The sequence below is a fragment of the Larus michahellis genome, chromosome 16 (assembly GCF_964199755.1).
Source record: "Larus michahellis chromosome 16, bLarMic1.1, whole genome shotgun sequence".
NCBI lineage: Eukaryota > Metazoa > Chordata > Aves > Charadriiformes > Laridae > Larus > Larus michahellis.
The window spans coordinates 2,871,279-2,887,848 of NC_133911.1; the positions used below are offsets into that span (position 1 = coordinate 2,871,279).

The following is a 16,570-nucleotide window of genomic DNA, read 5'->3' on the forward strand; positions in this document are numbered from 1 at the left end:
CAGTCATAAACCCCTGGTTTCTCATTACCTGTTCATTGCTGCTTTCAGGAGCCACATTGATTTGAAAAGTCATTTACACAAAAAAGGGGTTTTGGTATTGCCCAAGCTACTGTGCACCAGTATTGGTACGCAACGCTTGCGCACCCACCCATAGGCGTATTACAGCTGCTTATTTGGAGAGAAGACTGTTAGGTTTGACTTTACAGTGCTTTTAAAACAAGGTGTGTTTTTCTCTTTTATGTGGTTAAAAGGCAGGTGAAGTGTAATATCGCTGTACTAAAGAAGAACAAACTCCACACGTTATCCCCCGTCCCGTACCTTCGTAAGGCAAGACAGATTTACCCAACCGACAAAGCAGCCCACTGACACGTCCTCGAGTCCCTCGCAAGACACTAAGCCAGACTTCTTGACGTGCCTTGCCATCCAGTACTCCTCCCCAGAACCAAACCCGCCTGCCAGGAGTGACATAAGCACCCACGGAGGCGAGAAGAAAAACACTGCGCCTTCACCCATTTGCTAATTGCCAAATCATAATGCGTGCTCAACACTAACAAAAGGCATCAAATAGGTTGCCGAGTTATTCAGCCTCTAAAACAATTATTATTTATGGGATGGGACTGTGTTAGGATTGCGGAAATTCAAGTTCAAACAGAGACGAGGAAGACAGGGAAAGCTTTATTAGATTCCAGCTTAACCACGTGTCAGCTGGGTTACAGGACAGCAGAACTGGTGGTAAAGGTAAGTTACCAGCATGCACAACTGGGTGAGAAAAGGCAAGGCTGTATTCAAAGCAGGTCCTTGGCTTCAGGTCAGGGCATGCACACCGAAACGCAAGCTATCAAAAGGGCGAGTGGCTGGTTCAGAAGTGTGCAGTGTCTATTTTCCATGCATTTTGCTGAAGCTGAGAATTTTACCAGAGAGAGAAAATAAATTCGATGTGAGTAGCATCCCTCTGAGAGGTAATGTCGCCATCGGTACTACACGACCGGAGGCAACAACATGCGCGCTTGCTTTGAATACAGCCTTGGTGAGGGTAAAGTCGAGAAAGACACCGTGATATGCAACATGCCTTGGAGAGGGGTAACACGAAGCGTCAGGGGAGATGACTGCGGCTGGGACAGCTGCCCTCACCCAGGTGAAGAAGGGGTGGGAGGAAACGGTGTCCTCGCAGTCCATGAGTGTCTAAGGCTCAAGTCCCAGAGGGGGAAACCTGCTCTGCATGTACAATCAGTAAAGACAGCGTCAGTCTCCTTGCTCGCTACGAGCCTTTTGTTTCCTGTGTCTCCTTGTCCAGACTATGGGCCGGAAAGAGCAGCAGCTCTGAGCCCTGAGAGAAGGAGCTCTGAAAGAAAAGACGAGAAAGAACTTGGCGTTTAGGCTAGTGCATGGTTAAAGTACTAGTCAAACCCATCTTACCCATTTGTTCGATTTATTTAACTTCAAAGAGGTGCACACTAAAGCATTAAGATTTTTACTGGTTTGGATTCCTCTCTGTACAAGTTCTTTCAACCAGCTTGAATACACAAGGCTTTACAGATAGAAGCGCTGAAATACAAGATAAAACAAATCTAAATTCCAAATCACTCCAAGAAGAAAAATTGTAGAAAATAAAAAAAAAAAAAAAAAAAAAGAAAAACATCAACGAAAAAACTGCAGCACTCCTCAGGGAAGGGACAGACCGCACAAGGAGGAACACAAAGGGATGGAAGGCAAGCTAGTGCAGTCTCTCCCAACGCTCCTCTGTGCTGGCGGCTCAGGGGATGGAGTTCAAAAGATCCTTGAGGAAGCTGTCGGGATCACTGATTTCTGATAGCAGTCCTTTAAACAAAAGAAGACAATACAGAATAATTAGAGCCACAAAGGGGTTTTTCTCCTGCCCACATTAGGGATTTGGGCTAGGGCATGTGTAAGTTAGCAATGACAGCTGCAACGTTATTTTAAGTATGGAGGAGACGAAGATATACCCTCGTTGGATGCATGTGCAGAAGGGACCAAAGTGTGTATGTTAAATCCATATGGCACTTGCTCTTGTGCAACAGGGCTGCTATAGGGATCCTGCTAGCTGGCTGCCTAGCAGCTCCATAGATCGGACAGTGGCCTGGGGCACAACTAAGTTGTGACAGAAGTAAGAGTAGCTTCTCTGCACGTTAATTTTCAGCACCTCCTGACTCCTGGGGATACCAAAATCCCTACGGCAGGAACTCTTGCTGCACGGAACTGCTGCCTCTAGTAGAGTCACATCTGTTTATCAGCCTTCAAACCACATATACCCAAACCCACCCTTAAGCCGTGATGTAAGTATGTCTGTTTAACAGAGCAGGGGGACGACCTGCAGGATCAGGTGAGAGAAATTTTCCCATCTGGGGATGCTCAAGCGTGTTTCCCAACTGTCTTTGAAATAGCTCAGGCAATAGCTGGAGTGCCGAGGTCTCCTCCTCTCACTGCCTCGTACAAACAAGCTGCTGCCGCAGTGTCAGGAATGCTGCTGTCTCAAGCAAGCGGCAGTCACGAGTTGCATAAGACAGCCTATAAAAGGGAAAGCGCACACTTACCAGCCACATCCAAAAACTCAGAAAATGTTTCAACTGGCATGAATTCCTCCTGGAAGGTTTTCAGGGCCTTGTCTGCAGCTTCGTGTATTGGCATGTCATTGTGTCGTATGAATTCAGCAAGAGAGTAGGACCAGCCTCCCTCTGTGTTACTGGTAGGCACCTTCTATGAGAGGGGAAAAGGGGACCAAATCAGTCCAAAAAATAACTGTTTACAAGAGTAACCGCAAACCCTGATGCCTTCTCTCATTGCTCTTGGACTTGCATCCCTTGCCTCTTGTAAACAAGCCACACAGAAGTTGTTACCCCATATGTGACATTATAATCTTTTTGTACAGAATGCAAACAAGGTCACAGGCGTTTTCTCACCCTAATTATTTAACCCTTTTTGGGAGCTGCAAAAGTTTCTTTCTGGTGGATGCCCCTACCTCCCTTCCTTACCCAGCTGGTTCCCTGGTGCAGCTCTGAACGTCCTTGCTTTAGTAAACCACGAACAGAAGAAATAAGCAACTCCACAACAGAGGAGGAGTGCTGCAAACTGGCAAAGTCTCTCAATCCTTCAGACAGCATGTGGCAAGATGGACCATAAGCACAGCCTGCCTCTTGCGGCCTTTCTGCTCACACAAGGTGAAGTTTTATGTTTATAAGGATCTTGGAAAAAGGGGTTTCAAGCTCTGCCTTCTATTTCAAATGCATGTAGTTGCTCAGGTTAGAAAAACGATACAGATGGACTTCAGTGCTTTTTCTTACCTTGAACATGTTGTAAATGAGATCTACTAGGGCCCAGAAGAGAAGGCCAGAGCGGTACGTTGCGTATTCCTTCACTGTCTTATCCGCCAGTCTGAGGAGATAATGAAATCAATCTTGGAGTTAATCACTTTACTATGCTTTGGTAACCCATTTGATGAATAGCACGAAAGCTGAAACAGCCAAAAGGCCTATCGATAATGCGCATGGGGAATGGCTCTGAGTGAGCTTTGCTGTGTGCTCTTGGGCACGAAACAAACATTGGGCACCTGTGACTTCTGCGCACCGATTCCTATGGGCAGGAAGTCGCTTCACCAGCTGTGCCTAACCAAAGCAGTTAGCCAGTAAAACTTCATTCCACAGGAAGAAAACAAGCTCAGAGGGAAGCAGACTGCTAAGACTATATAGGAAGAAAACAGGAAGGTTGGAAAAAACAATGCCCAGCCCCCACTTGTGTGCTCACTACTTGGGGTACAGCCGATTCCTGAAGAAATAACTCAATCTAGGTTTCAGCTGCAATCTGTATCAATGACAGAGAACATATTTTTGCTTCTAACTCAGAAAAGTGTTTCTGAAAGACTCTGAGGGAAATATCTTGCCCTTGAAGAAATGAAGGAATTTCCACTTTATATCTTCTCGGTTGTTCTATCGCCATGAAAGGACTGCTTTTGGTAGTTCAGCATCTGGCTGAAGAAATGCTATAAAAGGTGCAGAGTTGTCCTGGGATAACAGCTCCCAAAGTTTACGGGATTAATCACAAACAGGTTCTGGCAAGGCGGAACCTCCTGCCAGCAACTCTAAGGGGTTTGGAATTTTCTTGCATGCGTTTCTCAGGTACATCTGCCTCCATCACATGTCGCTTCCTGCTAGCCACTTAAAAGCTTTAGGAAAAAAAAAAAAAAGTCCTTTTTTCTGCATCTAGAACTAGCTCAGCTGCCACTGACGCAAGTCATCAAGACAAAACAAAAGGGTATCGTCTGACCATGGCCCCAGCTGCAATCTGCCACAAGCTGGGTTTGGCTTTTTTTTGGGAAAATGAACATTTTGCTGCTCTTATTCTAAAAGGCTACATTTGTGTCTGCCCTTAAAACAGACGGCTTGGTAGGTGGCAGCCAGGCTTAATTACTTAAAGGAAAACCAATTAGTAAAGGTGACTAAATTTCCACGGGAAGAACTGCAACTTAGAGCGAGGCTAATTCTAGACTCCCAAATACTGCAAGACAGAGTTTCTTTTTATGTGAATGGTTTTGATCTAATTGGAGTCTGCTCCTTTAATTGAAAACTAAAAGGCCCTTGTGGGTTAAGTCTGGTAGCTACCTTCTGGAACAGCTACTTCATATAATAGCTGCCGCGTTTTCATTAATGTAAGCTGGTTCAGGCTCATCAGCTATGCATGGATTGCCAGCAGAAAGTTAGACATTAACACTTCGGGAGCCTCGCTTCTCTCATGAATATTTTAGAAAGGTCACAGTCAGGAGCAAAGGGAAAAAAAAAAAATAAAAAAAATCAAAAGGATAGTTTCCTCCCAAACTCCAGATGAAAGCTATACTGCAAAGCGTCGATAGGATTTTTCTAGCCAGAATTCTTGGTTCAGTAATAACGAGCAGGTAATCGGGCAGTTGATTAGTCCTTTGGAATTTGTAAACTGTATTTACAAAAAGGAGCAAACCTAGAACACTCCTATCCATCCCCGTAATTTAATCTCTGGGTTTAAATACAAAGTGTTTCTAAAACCCAGAAGGTACCGAATATCCCACACTTTGGTCTTGCAGACAAACTGCGATAGCTGTAGCTCCTGGCAGACACAGAAGACATTTTTGGCTATATTTTCCTCAAATCTACCTTACGCTGGCTAGTCCAGCTGAGCAGCCGGATAAAACACCTAACCACCGCACAGGGCACAGGCAGTATTTGTTGCCTTCACTTAAGTATGAGGGAATGTAGAGTATTGCTGCATCTTCATTAATAAGATTTACAGGCCCTTTTTAGGACCACGAGTTGATCCTCAGCTGCTTTTAGATGCGCCGTTGGTTCCTATAGCGACTTCTCTCCATCTCCCCCAGGAAAGGCAGCAGTGAGTCCCTGCGTCCCTCTGACCTTCAGCCCACGCCACCCTGATGTGCTCTGAACGGTGACGCTCCCGGATAACACCCTTGCACTGCATCCAACGTGGAATGCTAATTTTAATCTTTTGCATGCAGACATATTACTCTGATGTCACAGACCCTGGCTTCCCCTTTGCCTATGAATTCAAGGTATTGGTGCAAGGAATCTGCAGCGCATTTCACCGTCCATCGCCCTCTTCCTGATTTTCCACAAGAACAAATAAGCACAGCCCTTGGAAATGAGAACTGCCATATTTCTATTTCTGAGAGGTATTATCAGTGGAAGGCTTTGTGCTCTCTTAGTCTGCAGGGATTAAAGAAAGCCCTTGAATAAACCTTGACATAATTCCCGAGAACTATTTCTGAATGTTTTCCCCTGAAATTCCAGAGATTGGATGGTTTAGCTCCAAGTTTCTTGCCATGTCCCTTTCAATATGTTTTTACTACATACATGCTTAGAGATAAGTCTGGAAAGAAACAGAATTATTCGCTGAGGCTTTTAAAAAACACCAAACATCCACAGCAAACCCACACAGGGACTTTGCTTTCCCAGTCTCTTCTGCAGCCCACATGAAAAGCTGCACGCCCTTGTGTCTGAGAGAACAGAACTCCCGGATAAGATCTCCTGTAACTGTTAAACCCCTTTTCCCAGAACTCAGGCAGGGTGGTGGAAAGAGGAGACACGATCACAGAGCAGGCTGAGCTAGAACAGCAGAAACCAGCACAGAAATCAATGCAGGAGCCCCTTTAAGGGCTCTTTCACTTTTGATGCCTTTAATAGCATTGATGCATGCTGTGTTGTGTGTTATGACAATGTAATGACTTTATCAAACACATAATTAATGTCATCAGAATAAGAATGCCCTTTAAGGCGACTTAGAATAATAATGAATTTATTCCTAATTATGACAGCTATTTAAAATCATCTTTTCACCAACTGGAATTCCCCTTCCTTCTCTGGAAGTATGTGCTTTTGTCAGGCAGGCACAGCCACTTATTCTTGTATTTCAAGTGCTTGACAGCTGCTATTGATTTTTTTTCTTTCTTAAAAGCAATGGCATTTGATTTCTATTTCTATTTTTCTATTTAAGGAAGCTGGTGCACTGATCAAAAGAGCACAGAAACAGCTTCTTTAGTAAGGCGAGCAGAGAGCATGCTAGCAGCTCTGAAACAGCACACAAGTTACTACAGTGTTTCACTTGAGGCGGGGGCAAAATAAGCATCTTACTGGTTTCCTGCTTTTAGCTATAATCCTAGGAAAAGCCCCGTTTCCACTGATCAACTGATTGATCCACTCCAAAAAACATCTCGAATCGAACGCTCCTGCTCCTACCTTTGTGACGCTGAGTACAGAGCCGCTCAGAAGGGTAAATATCTGCTGTTCTAAAATACACGCGCTCCCGTCCTTAGCGCCCCATAAGCTGCTGTGTGGCTCTGACTGCTGTGACAGTCACAGGAGTAAGCTGGCAGCTGCGGAGGAGCAGCAGCGGGGTCGTGGCTAACCTGCTGGCTCCCCCTGGTGACACCACTCGTGCGTGGGAGGTGACGAGGAGCCTCTTGAGGATCTCCACTCGCATGGCTTTCCATTTCTCCGGGGGCGAGATGTGCAGCGCCAGCACGGTGTAATAATGGGGCCCGTCCACCTCGTAGGCACTCTCCACCCACTTCTCTTTGGGGTGCTCCATGAAGCTCTGGAGGTTTTTCTCCTCCCTCGAAGTTGCTCGAGTTCTGAAACACAAGAAAAGCTTCAGCAGCTGTTCTGGCTCTTTCATGGGAATTTGCTACATCTCAGGAGCTTTGAGGTACTGCACTCAGGCAGTCCTACACAGGGAAAAGCAGTGCTAGCTGTGCACTATCGTTTTTTTTCCCAAATTAATCCTCCAGTTGAGGATTTATCTGCTCCCAGCGAAGCATGCAAGCCTAGCAAACTCACTTTTCCTTGGAGCTGTGTACGGTACTAGAGGTGTCTCTCTGCAAGGCAGCTGGCATTGCCCCAATACAGGGCAATACTACTGTAGAGCTATTTTTCCTTTCTTTTAGAGAAAAAATGGAGTCAGGCCAGCCAGTCCATGTGTTCAGATTGTACCATCTCCCATCTGACACTAAGCACGTGACTGCAGCTCCTACAGCCAGACCTTAGAATCAATTTATGTTATTCATCTACCACAAAAGCAATCACTGAGAAGATACAGGCCAATTTCAAAAACAAAAAGACAGAGTATTTACTGTAAGCTTATATATGTATGATTTTTTTCCTTTCCCGTAGCTCCAGTCTCTGCAGGACTCCTGACACCCCAGAGCTGACCGTGCAAACTCCGTGTTACAGTAGAGCTCGCGAAGACGTATCCCACGTTACCACAGTTTCTATTGCTCTACTTCATCAGGAAGAGGCTGCCAGCCAGGGAAGTCCCTCAATTTTTAAGTTAGATAAACGCTTTCTATCAGGAAGGTATAAAAGCAGCATCCTAGCAGATACAGCTGTGTCTGGGTGTCAGCGTTGTGTGACCTTTTCATTTGCTACATGACGCAGCTGGTAGCCAACTAGTAGCTCTCCATTTTCTCCATTTAATATCGAACACGTCTTTAGAAAAAAAAATAATGTCTGGAAACTACATAATGCATTTTTATACAACAGCCGCACAGCAGGTTCTGGGCTCTCTGGTGCCAGTAAGCAGACTAACGTGATGAAAAGAACAGTTTCATTTATTTGTCTCCCAAGGGACTCAGAAAACAATAGCACAGGGATCTGGAGATAGATATTAAAAACAATAGACAAATTGTATTAGAGCCAGAATGTTGATTAGTTCCAGGCGGGAAAGCGAGAGAGATTTCATTGCACTCCATTTGGAGCGACCTTAGTTGAACACGCATATCTTTTAACATTTATACCCTCTTCTAATTAATATGACTCTTGGTATCTAGGTACACAAATAAAAGGCATCTGGGCATTACATTTTCACACGGGGTACTGTATTATCCAAACCAGCTCATGCACTCAAAAGTATTTTGGTGTCTATAGATTTGTACACTTACACATAGCGTCAAGCCAAAACATGCCTGATACTTGCGCTTTGTATAAATATCCTATGTTGCTGTTTACAGATTAAAAAAAAAAAAATTAAAAAAAATATAATTAGAAATGTCATGAAAATCTGATGGACCTGAATGCTACAGGAGAATTCCATTATGTCAAAACTGGAACCAAAACTGATTCTGTTGTTTTCATGTCAGATAAAATGATACCAGGGTTAAGTTTTCAACTCACAACAATTACTTCATCATAGTGTCTCTCTCCTGTCTGCTCCAGAGAAAATTAAGCTGGCAGTGCTTCTTTAATAACCCTGTTGCTCACCCCAGAGGTAATAATTACATCTAGAATGGAAAGACAAGCTAATTCCCAATTGCTTTTACTCAATAGGTTCCCTGTTATCCTGCATGTTCAGGCGGCAACGCTTTACTCCAAACAACGTAAACCTCTAGCAGTCTGCTTAAGATGTGCAATTAGGTTCCTCCTAAAACTTTTTTGCGATTTCCCATCTTTCCTGCCACAAACATGTAACAAAGGCCAGATTGCAGCCCTTAGAGACCTTTCTGAGACTAAGAGCGGAAGGCAGAGGTTGTGGTAAGAGAAAGGTACTGACGTGTTGAGGACATAGAGCACTGTGTGGATTATGTAGGGAATGAGGTGTATGTTGCTCTCCCTTCCTCCTCCTCCAGTATCTACGCTGAATGATTGCTCCATCGCAAACCGGAGAAATAGCAGTTTAATGTCATGGACATTGAGCTGGTAGGTGGGTTCCCGCTGCCCTGTGCACTCCTGGAGGTATGTGTTGTGTCTGAAAAACAGCAGTAAGTGTTATTTTATTAAAAACCTTTAAAAAAAATTAATACAGTTTGTTCTTCCACACCATAGCTCAGAATCTACGCAAGTATCCCAGAGAAAGTATCAAGCAAGTATCTCATCACAAGTATCTCATAAAAAAGCTTTAAAGAATGAACAGGATACAAAAGACAAGTGCTGCCACCTTTGATTAACCTCCCCAAAGGGAGGCTCTCAGCTTACTCCAGCAAATCCAATTCCATCTGCTTACAAACACACACTCATCGATACTATTTTCCCACGTCCAGGGCTTGGGATACAGCTCCCTGGCTGAAATGCCATTAAAGATGTTACCACTCCTGATTTCTGACGTGGCTGTACAAACCCAGCACAAGGTGGAGGAGAATAATGTCAGCAGGATGAACCACCTCCATCTGCCCTAGGTACGTGGTCAGGCTGCTGTAACTCATTACCACCCAACAGAGGTTTGAAAATCTACACAAGGGAATCCGGTGGTGTCAGACAGGTTTCTTTTGTAAAGCAGGAGGTCACTGGGCCGCAAATGAATCAACACTGTTACTGCATATTGCATCTTCAGGAGTGACGAGGGGTTGAGGAGGTAATGAATTTATTTATTTATACGAAGCCAAGAAGCAGACACCTGCACTTTTTTAGGAGATGTATTCTTGATGGCAGAATCTGAAATAGCTCAGGTTTACTAAGATTTAGCTGCCATCATCCCTGATTCCACGATTGGAAACTAGCATGCCTTGGTGGAAACGTACCGACTCACCTATCCAAATGCAGAACAGCTCGAGAAGTAACTTTCTCTACTCACCGTGCCAAGCAAGTAGCAAAAGCAGACTCTGGCACATGAGGTCCCCAGACTGGCAGCAGTCCATTACACTTGGTGTTGGCATTTTGTAGGGCTGCACTCTCCCATTCTTCACGGCCGCGAGCCAGCCTGCATTGAAAAAGCAAGCCACACCCAGGAAATTTAGAAGTATGCAAATTTTCATCTAAGAAATCATCAAAAAATTGACAATTCCACAGCTTCTTTAAATGATGGACTTCACTTTTCAGAGTCCAGGCCTGGCACATTACAGTAGACCACAACAGAGAAGCCCACGGCTGTCTCCAGGCTGTAAAGTGATCAACTCGTAAGCAAACCCAGCCTGAGTTACAAGGCCAGTGCCTTGCTCACAAACCACCTCGGAAAAGAACACGAACCACCACTACCCAGCTTGTGATCAGAACGTACCTTACGGCTGCAAGGTGACAATCGTAGTGGACAATGTTGAAGTGAGAGACCGTGCTGTATCCCTGTTGTTTTCGGGGCTTGTTCTCAAACTCCTCTAGTGCAACGCGTTTGGTGAAAGTGTAAATACCGAGGACTTTTGTAGGCTGCAATGACACAACAGCTACGTTAAAGATCAGGCACTTCGGAAACAGTTCACACTTTGTGCTGTTTTGACACTGAACTGAATTTCATCCCTCCCAGTCCCTACCTCAAACTTACACTGATCAAATAGTTTTCCAGCTTTCACTGGCAACACACTTCCACTTCCCAACAACCTCTGGAATTACTGATCTCAAGAACAAAACCTGAGATTTCCTGATCATTCAGAGCCAACACACTAACCCTTGCGCAGCTGGATACTGGCACGTCCCCTCGGGCGGTGAGAGGCCTTTGCAAACGTATCTCACTTTACCTGAAACTTGTATCCTTCCCGGCAGATGCAGCAAGTCAGACCTGGTTCTTCTATAAGCTCCTCCATCTGCTTAAGCAGCGCAGTCTTGGTCACTACCTGACCCTTCTCATTCGTCTGAAAGAGAGAACAACTCAAGCAGGTTAAAAAGACAATGATGAACGCCACCACTGTAACAGGAATGCCCCCCCCACTTCCCAGCCTGCTATTAGCAACCGTATTTACTCTCCCAGCAGCACCAGGCAAACCATGGGCTTGAGCTCTGCAGTATTTGTCAGTAAGTCATTTTACATAACTCCTTGTGTGGCAGTTTTATCAAGAGAGAAACAAAAGGTCACTAGATCACTCGTCTGCCATCAGTGCAAACAGACATTACCGTCATCCCCAGAGTGCCCAAGGCCTTCTGTCTCATTGCCATGGCCATACGCTTCTTCTCCGCACGTGTCTCCTTCCGGGCAGCATCGATCTTCTTATTCACCTCTGGATGTTCCCTCAGTGCCTCCAGAAGATTCTCTGCTAATGTCCCAATCCCTTCATCACTAGACACCTGCTCCAGTTTGTGCAGGTTGGTAATCGAGTCTGTACCTATTAGCACCTAAGAGGAATTGAAACAGCACTTTCTTCAGTAAAAAGGTGCCCATAACAGTAACGGTTCCCTCCAATCCCACCCACAACAAACAGCTGAGCAGAAGCACTTGATCTGGAACAATTTTTGCCAAGTGTCTTACTTTCTTCTTTGATGCTCCTACATTATGGACCCTGGACTGTAAAACTGCGTATGAGACTGGGGCAATTTGCCTCTACACTGGCCATTACCAAGAGGTCAGATGTGGATGTTGGATAAAGAGCATTCTTAGAACAACAATCAGGCCCTGAGAAGCTTATAAATACTATAAAGTTCCTGGTCCTAAATTACCTCCTCTTCACGTTGGTGTGTAAATTTCACACCACACAGAATGAGAAGGTATTTAAGTAAAAATCTCTGCCGTCCAGACTTTTCCTGATGAACAGATGATACCTAAAGCTGGTGTGTCTCTCTAAGCCCAAGAAAAACAGCATAAAATTATCTACTACAGAAATAACTGCTTCGCTACAGCCACAAAAAGCAGCGTAACAAGCCAGCCACGTCGTGTCCTACTTGGCTTTCAGGACAGCCTCCTTACCTGCGTAGCAGGGTGCTGTGTGGCAAGTCCACGGAGCAGGCGCAGGATAAAAGGAAGTGCAGGTCGAGATAAAAATTTCTTCCATATGTCTGCATCCAAACTGCACAGAAAAACAAGAGGCAGCAGCTGAAGGGCAGTCACCCGTTCCGAAAAGGCACCTGGCGGTCAGCCAGCAGCACAGCTTGCGGAGCGCAGGCTGCAGGCAAGACAGGCACCCTTCCCCCTGTGTCCCTCCTCCATTAATTAACGAAGTGACATTCACACTCCCCCTTCCATGTTGTGCACACTAATAGCCACAGTGTCAGCTCTCAGCCTTGGGATTTGTTTTGCATTCATGAGCTGGCCATCAGTAGCAAAAGCTCGTTACAGGGCAATAACTAAGGAACAGGCAGGAAGCACAAGCATCATGATATCCAAGAAATCAGCTCGGATGGGTATCAAATAGGAAGATTACAGGCTTTTTAGCCCATCCCTGTAGTAGCACTGTCTCACCAGACCCTCTGCATCACAGCTGTACCAAGTCTGAATGTTTCGGAACGCGGACTTGTTAACGGCTTTCTTGGAAGATTGTTTGGGGATGAAATGAAAGAAGCTGGTGCAGGATTATCACATGCATTAAGTGACTCTTACTTCTTTGCACTGGGGATGTGCTTTTTCATGTAGTCAAGGGCATTCTGCGTAATTCCCTTCTGAAGGATGAGATCTTTCAGCTGATGGCCGTTGCTGTTGTTCTTTATTCCTGCTGCTATTTTACAGAAGCAGTCTAGGAAAACTTTATCATCTCCACTGTGCTCCTCATCATACCTGAATGAAGAGAAGGAATGGTAACTTGGAGGCTCTCCAAAAATCTCTCCCTGTAATTCTCATTGCACTATCGCTGACTCAGAAAAGCTACTCAGACTCTAGTCACCTCAGAATACATTCTAAAGCCCTATTTCTCGAGCTACACGCTCACAGATTTCTTTTTAAAATGGCTTAGAAGTGAAATAGGAAATTAAGCTTATGCACCTGGAATCTCTGAAGCTTTGCATTACACTGAAGTAAACATCAATGAGAAAAAAAAAAAGGTATAGACTTGTCAGTACAACTGATTTCATGTGCTTTTAATTGAAATATGACAACATACTTATCAAAGTTGCAGTAGGGCTTGAATCGATCGACCAGAATCTGCATTTTCTCCATTTCCCCGAAGGACAGGTAAGGGATGATGCGTAATAGGCCTTGCAAGACGCTGAGATTGGAACGGACAAAAGTGCTGTTAATCTGATCGAGCAACATTACCAGCTGATCTTTGTCACCAGTTAGGAGGAGGTTACCCTGAAAAGGAAGAAGATCATGATTTATGTCCAGGAATAAATCTAAACATTCAAGACCAAAACCCTGCCTCAGTCCCAGATGCCTCGTGGAATGGCTCTGGCAACTCCTCTAGCTGACAACTGACTTCTTCAACTTACTATTAAAGAATTTACTAGACAAAAAGGTCTAATAATTCCAGCCTAAAGGATGTCATATTTCTATACACCAACAGTTTCAAAAGACGACCAAGAAACTCTTCTCATTCTCAGTGTAGTTGAGATATTGCTTTTATCCTCAATTAGCTGGAAAAAATCAATCATGTTTTCAACATGTACGAAAACACTCAAAAAAACAAGGCAGAGCTGTGTCTTTTCTTGTCTCTCACTGGCCTGTGGCCCAAAGCAGGGAGGAAGGGATCCAAGCAGTGCCTAATAACCCCCACCCCGACTGTGCAAGAATCATCCCAAAGAAGCCTCGCAGTGCTTTTGGTTCAGGGCACTCCTCTTGCCCTACCTCCACGGCCTGCTAAGACATGCCAGCAAGCGTAACAAGGGTTAGACTCCCATGCAGCACACCTCTACAGCTCCTGAAGCTCAGCATCACTGTAATAAGATATTTGCAAGCCTTGAATTCCAGTCAACATTTCCATTCGCGCACCGAGCCCCAGGCGCTCACCTTGTCCTCGCTCAGAGGTTCTGCGTTGGATTCATCCAGTATGATCTCCATTATACTAAGCACTTGTTCCGCCACGGCCGCTCCTCCGCTGTCCTTACTTTCCTGCTCAGCCACCAGAGCCTGGAGAAGATGGCAGCAGTTATTGTAATACCAGCAGTAACTGGTTTAACTGACCCACGTGCTTCCACTCACTAACAGACAAGGAATGGCTAACAGATAATTTGCAGCGCCAGTCCAGCAATATTTGAGATCTCTTACAGTTGTCATAAGGCAGCATGAGAGTCAGAGGGAGTTTAAATTAATTGGATTCCATGGAAAATACTTTATGAAAGTCCGGGTTATCCTTACCAAGTTAAGAGTTCCCAGCATGACATTCAAAGTGTTCATCTCTGGCTTGACCAACTGCTGACGATTTATTTTCACCTTTACACAGTAACTAAACAGTTTTAACAGCACCTACAAAATACAGAGAATGCATTCCCTTCAGTACCTTCAAAAATGAGTAGGAGGATTTTGCTGAAACTAAAAGCACCTGATAATATCGCTACTCTCCAGACTTCTGGGGTAAAGTACAAGGCAGACTCTTAGACCAATACTCATCTTGCTTTGGTTTTCAAGTAAGGCCAAGGCAGAAAACAATCATTCTAGCACGATAGGATTTAGTCTTACCTACTCCTCAGCTTCTGCACACTTCAAAGTCTTTGTAAAGAATTGTTAACCAAGAGGAATGGGAGAGGGAAAGAAGGAATTTCTCAAGTTTTCGTTAATTAGTGAATTGAAACCTCTGCTCCAACACTTAAACTGCAACACAAGGCAGACGACTAAACCTGACTAAACTCTGTGGCATTTCCCACCATGTAACTCCTGACCCCAAAGAATGGAAGCTGAGACTCACGGTTAAGAGGTGCCGGCCTTGTTTGAAGTCCTTGATTCCAGTCAGTCTGTTGAGCATGCACTCCAGGCCTCCACACTGCGCCATGACACCTGCCATCTTATAAACTTCTTCCTCATCCTCCTCTTCATCTGCAGGACAGACACAGATTGTGAGGAGAGGAAGCAGCCACGACACGGCAAGCTCATGCAGCCCACGGGACAAAACAGTGAAGCAAAAATGGAGAGTACAGTAGGACACATTTACCAGCAGTTCAAGTCACTTCAACTGTATCGAATTTGAAAAGAATTATAAGCAGGAATATGAAGCAGGGCCAGGCAGAATGGTCCCTGTGCCATGCAAGCGTTCGTATTTAAAGTATAGACTTAAAGGGTTGTTAAAATCCTCCTCTACTCTAGGTGAAGCAGGTAAATGTAGCAAAAGCAACATCAATCAACTTTAAGCTCACTGCTGTAAGGATAATAGTGTCATTGCTCTGCAGCAAACCTCAGATTTCAAATCTAATCCCAGCTTTCAGGAGACAAGTGCATTACCAGTAGTGGAGTCGAGAGACTCGATGAATTCCTCAGTTGCATCTCCTAGTAACCCTCGCATGCGGTAAATGATCCTCATTGGCTCCCCCTGCAAGAGAGGAGAGCATTATATTAACTATACCTCTCTGGACACTTATATGTAAGTCTGATTCTCGTTACAGTGTGTAACAGACACTCCAGCCTCAGTTCTCCTTTGCGCTGTTTTGACTGCGGATGGTAACACAGAGAAATCTTTCACTCCCTCGTTCTCCCCTTACAGAGATAAATTAAAAACAACAGTGAAGCCACCACCTGCAAAAACATCAATAACTCATCTATTGGTCTGTCCACCTTTTCCTAGCATTGCCAATTAGATGGACAGGCTGATAATAAACAGTTTCTTCCTCCTTCTGTCTTCTCCAACAGCTTCCTTTAGCACCAGTGGAAGATCCAGCCAAGTAAAACGTGTTTATCTACAGAGAAACGCCTGTTTTCCACGGCAACCTTTCCTTCCAGGGGTATTGCACAGCATTACCTGGGAAACACAGGGAGCAGGCACAGCCCCGTAAATGAAGCAGGAGAGGCTAATTGGATGAGCACTTTCAAATAGATAAAATCTGCAGTGATGGAAAATGGAAGAGGAGGAATAAAAGGCAATTTAATGAGCTTTCAGTAAGACAGTATATTACTAAAATGATACAGCCAAACCCACTGAAGCACAAGCTGTGCTTTTACCCTGGGAAAGGGCTAGTTTTCCAGATGCATTTCCATCTGGAAATACTAACAGCATATCACTAAACTTTCCATTTTAATCCATAGGTCTGAATAAAAAGCAGAAAAGAAAAATCCCAGATTTGGGAGCAGGAGACCTTGCGAGAGAAAACCTGTCAGAGAGCGCGCTAAGCCTAATGTGGAATAAGCAGTGCTTAATGTCACAGCAAATACATAAGCACTGGGAAAGCCCCGGGGGGAAGATCTGCTCAAAGGCCACGCTAGAGACCAGCAATTAACACCACAGGGGCCCTGGTAAAATGGCAGATGAACAAAAAAAGCCAGTGAGAGACAAGGGAAACAAAAAGAGGCCTGAGGTTGCGTTCTTGTG

At 44.7% G+C, this 16,570-nt stretch overlaps 1 protein-coding gene across 6 annotated transcripts in view; it reads right to left on the reverse strand.

Annotated features, from left to right (window-relative positions):
* Positions 1 to 659: 659 nt before the first annotated feature.
* UBR4 (ubiquitin protein ligase E3 component n-recognin 4) overlaps positions 660 to 16,570 on the reverse strand; it is a 79,275-nt gene continuing 63,364 nt past the window's right edge. For all 6 annotated transcript variants that reach the window (XM_074560313.1, XM_074560312.1, XM_074560311.1 and 3 more), the window contains 16 exons: positions 15,490 to 15,577; positions 14,960 to 15,087; positions 14,413 to 14,520; positions 14,065 to 14,184; positions 13,220 to 13,410; positions 12,724 to 12,897; positions 12,094 to 12,193; positions 11,307 to 11,525; positions 10,934 to 11,047; positions 10,483 to 10,625; positions 10,060 to 10,185; positions 9,043 to 9,237; positions 6,905 to 7,129; positions 3,300 to 3,390; positions 2,553 to 2,715; positions 660 to 1,818 (listed from right to left, as the gene is read on the reverse strand). In XM_074560313.1, the coding sequence (XP_074416414.1) occupies positions 1,754 to 1,818; positions 2,553 to 2,715; positions 3,300 to 3,390; positions 6,905 to 7,129; positions 9,043 to 9,237; positions 10,060 to 10,185; positions 10,483 to 10,625; positions 10,934 to 11,047; positions 11,307 to 11,525; positions 12,094 to 12,193; positions 12,724 to 12,897; positions 13,220 to 13,410; positions 14,065 to 14,184; positions 14,413 to 14,520; positions 14,960 to 15,087; positions 15,490 to 15,577 (2,250 nt within the window). In that variant the 3' untranslated portion in view covers positions 660 to 1,753. The remainder of the gene's footprint in view (positions 1,819 to 2,552; positions 2,716 to 3,299; positions 3,391 to 6,904; positions 7,130 to 9,042; positions 9,238 to 10,059; positions 10,186 to 10,482; positions 10,626 to 10,933; positions 11,048 to 11,306; positions 11,526 to 12,093; positions 12,194 to 12,723; positions 12,898 to 13,219; positions 13,411 to 14,064; positions 14,185 to 14,412; positions 14,521 to 14,959; positions 15,088 to 15,489; positions 15,578 to 16,570) is intronic.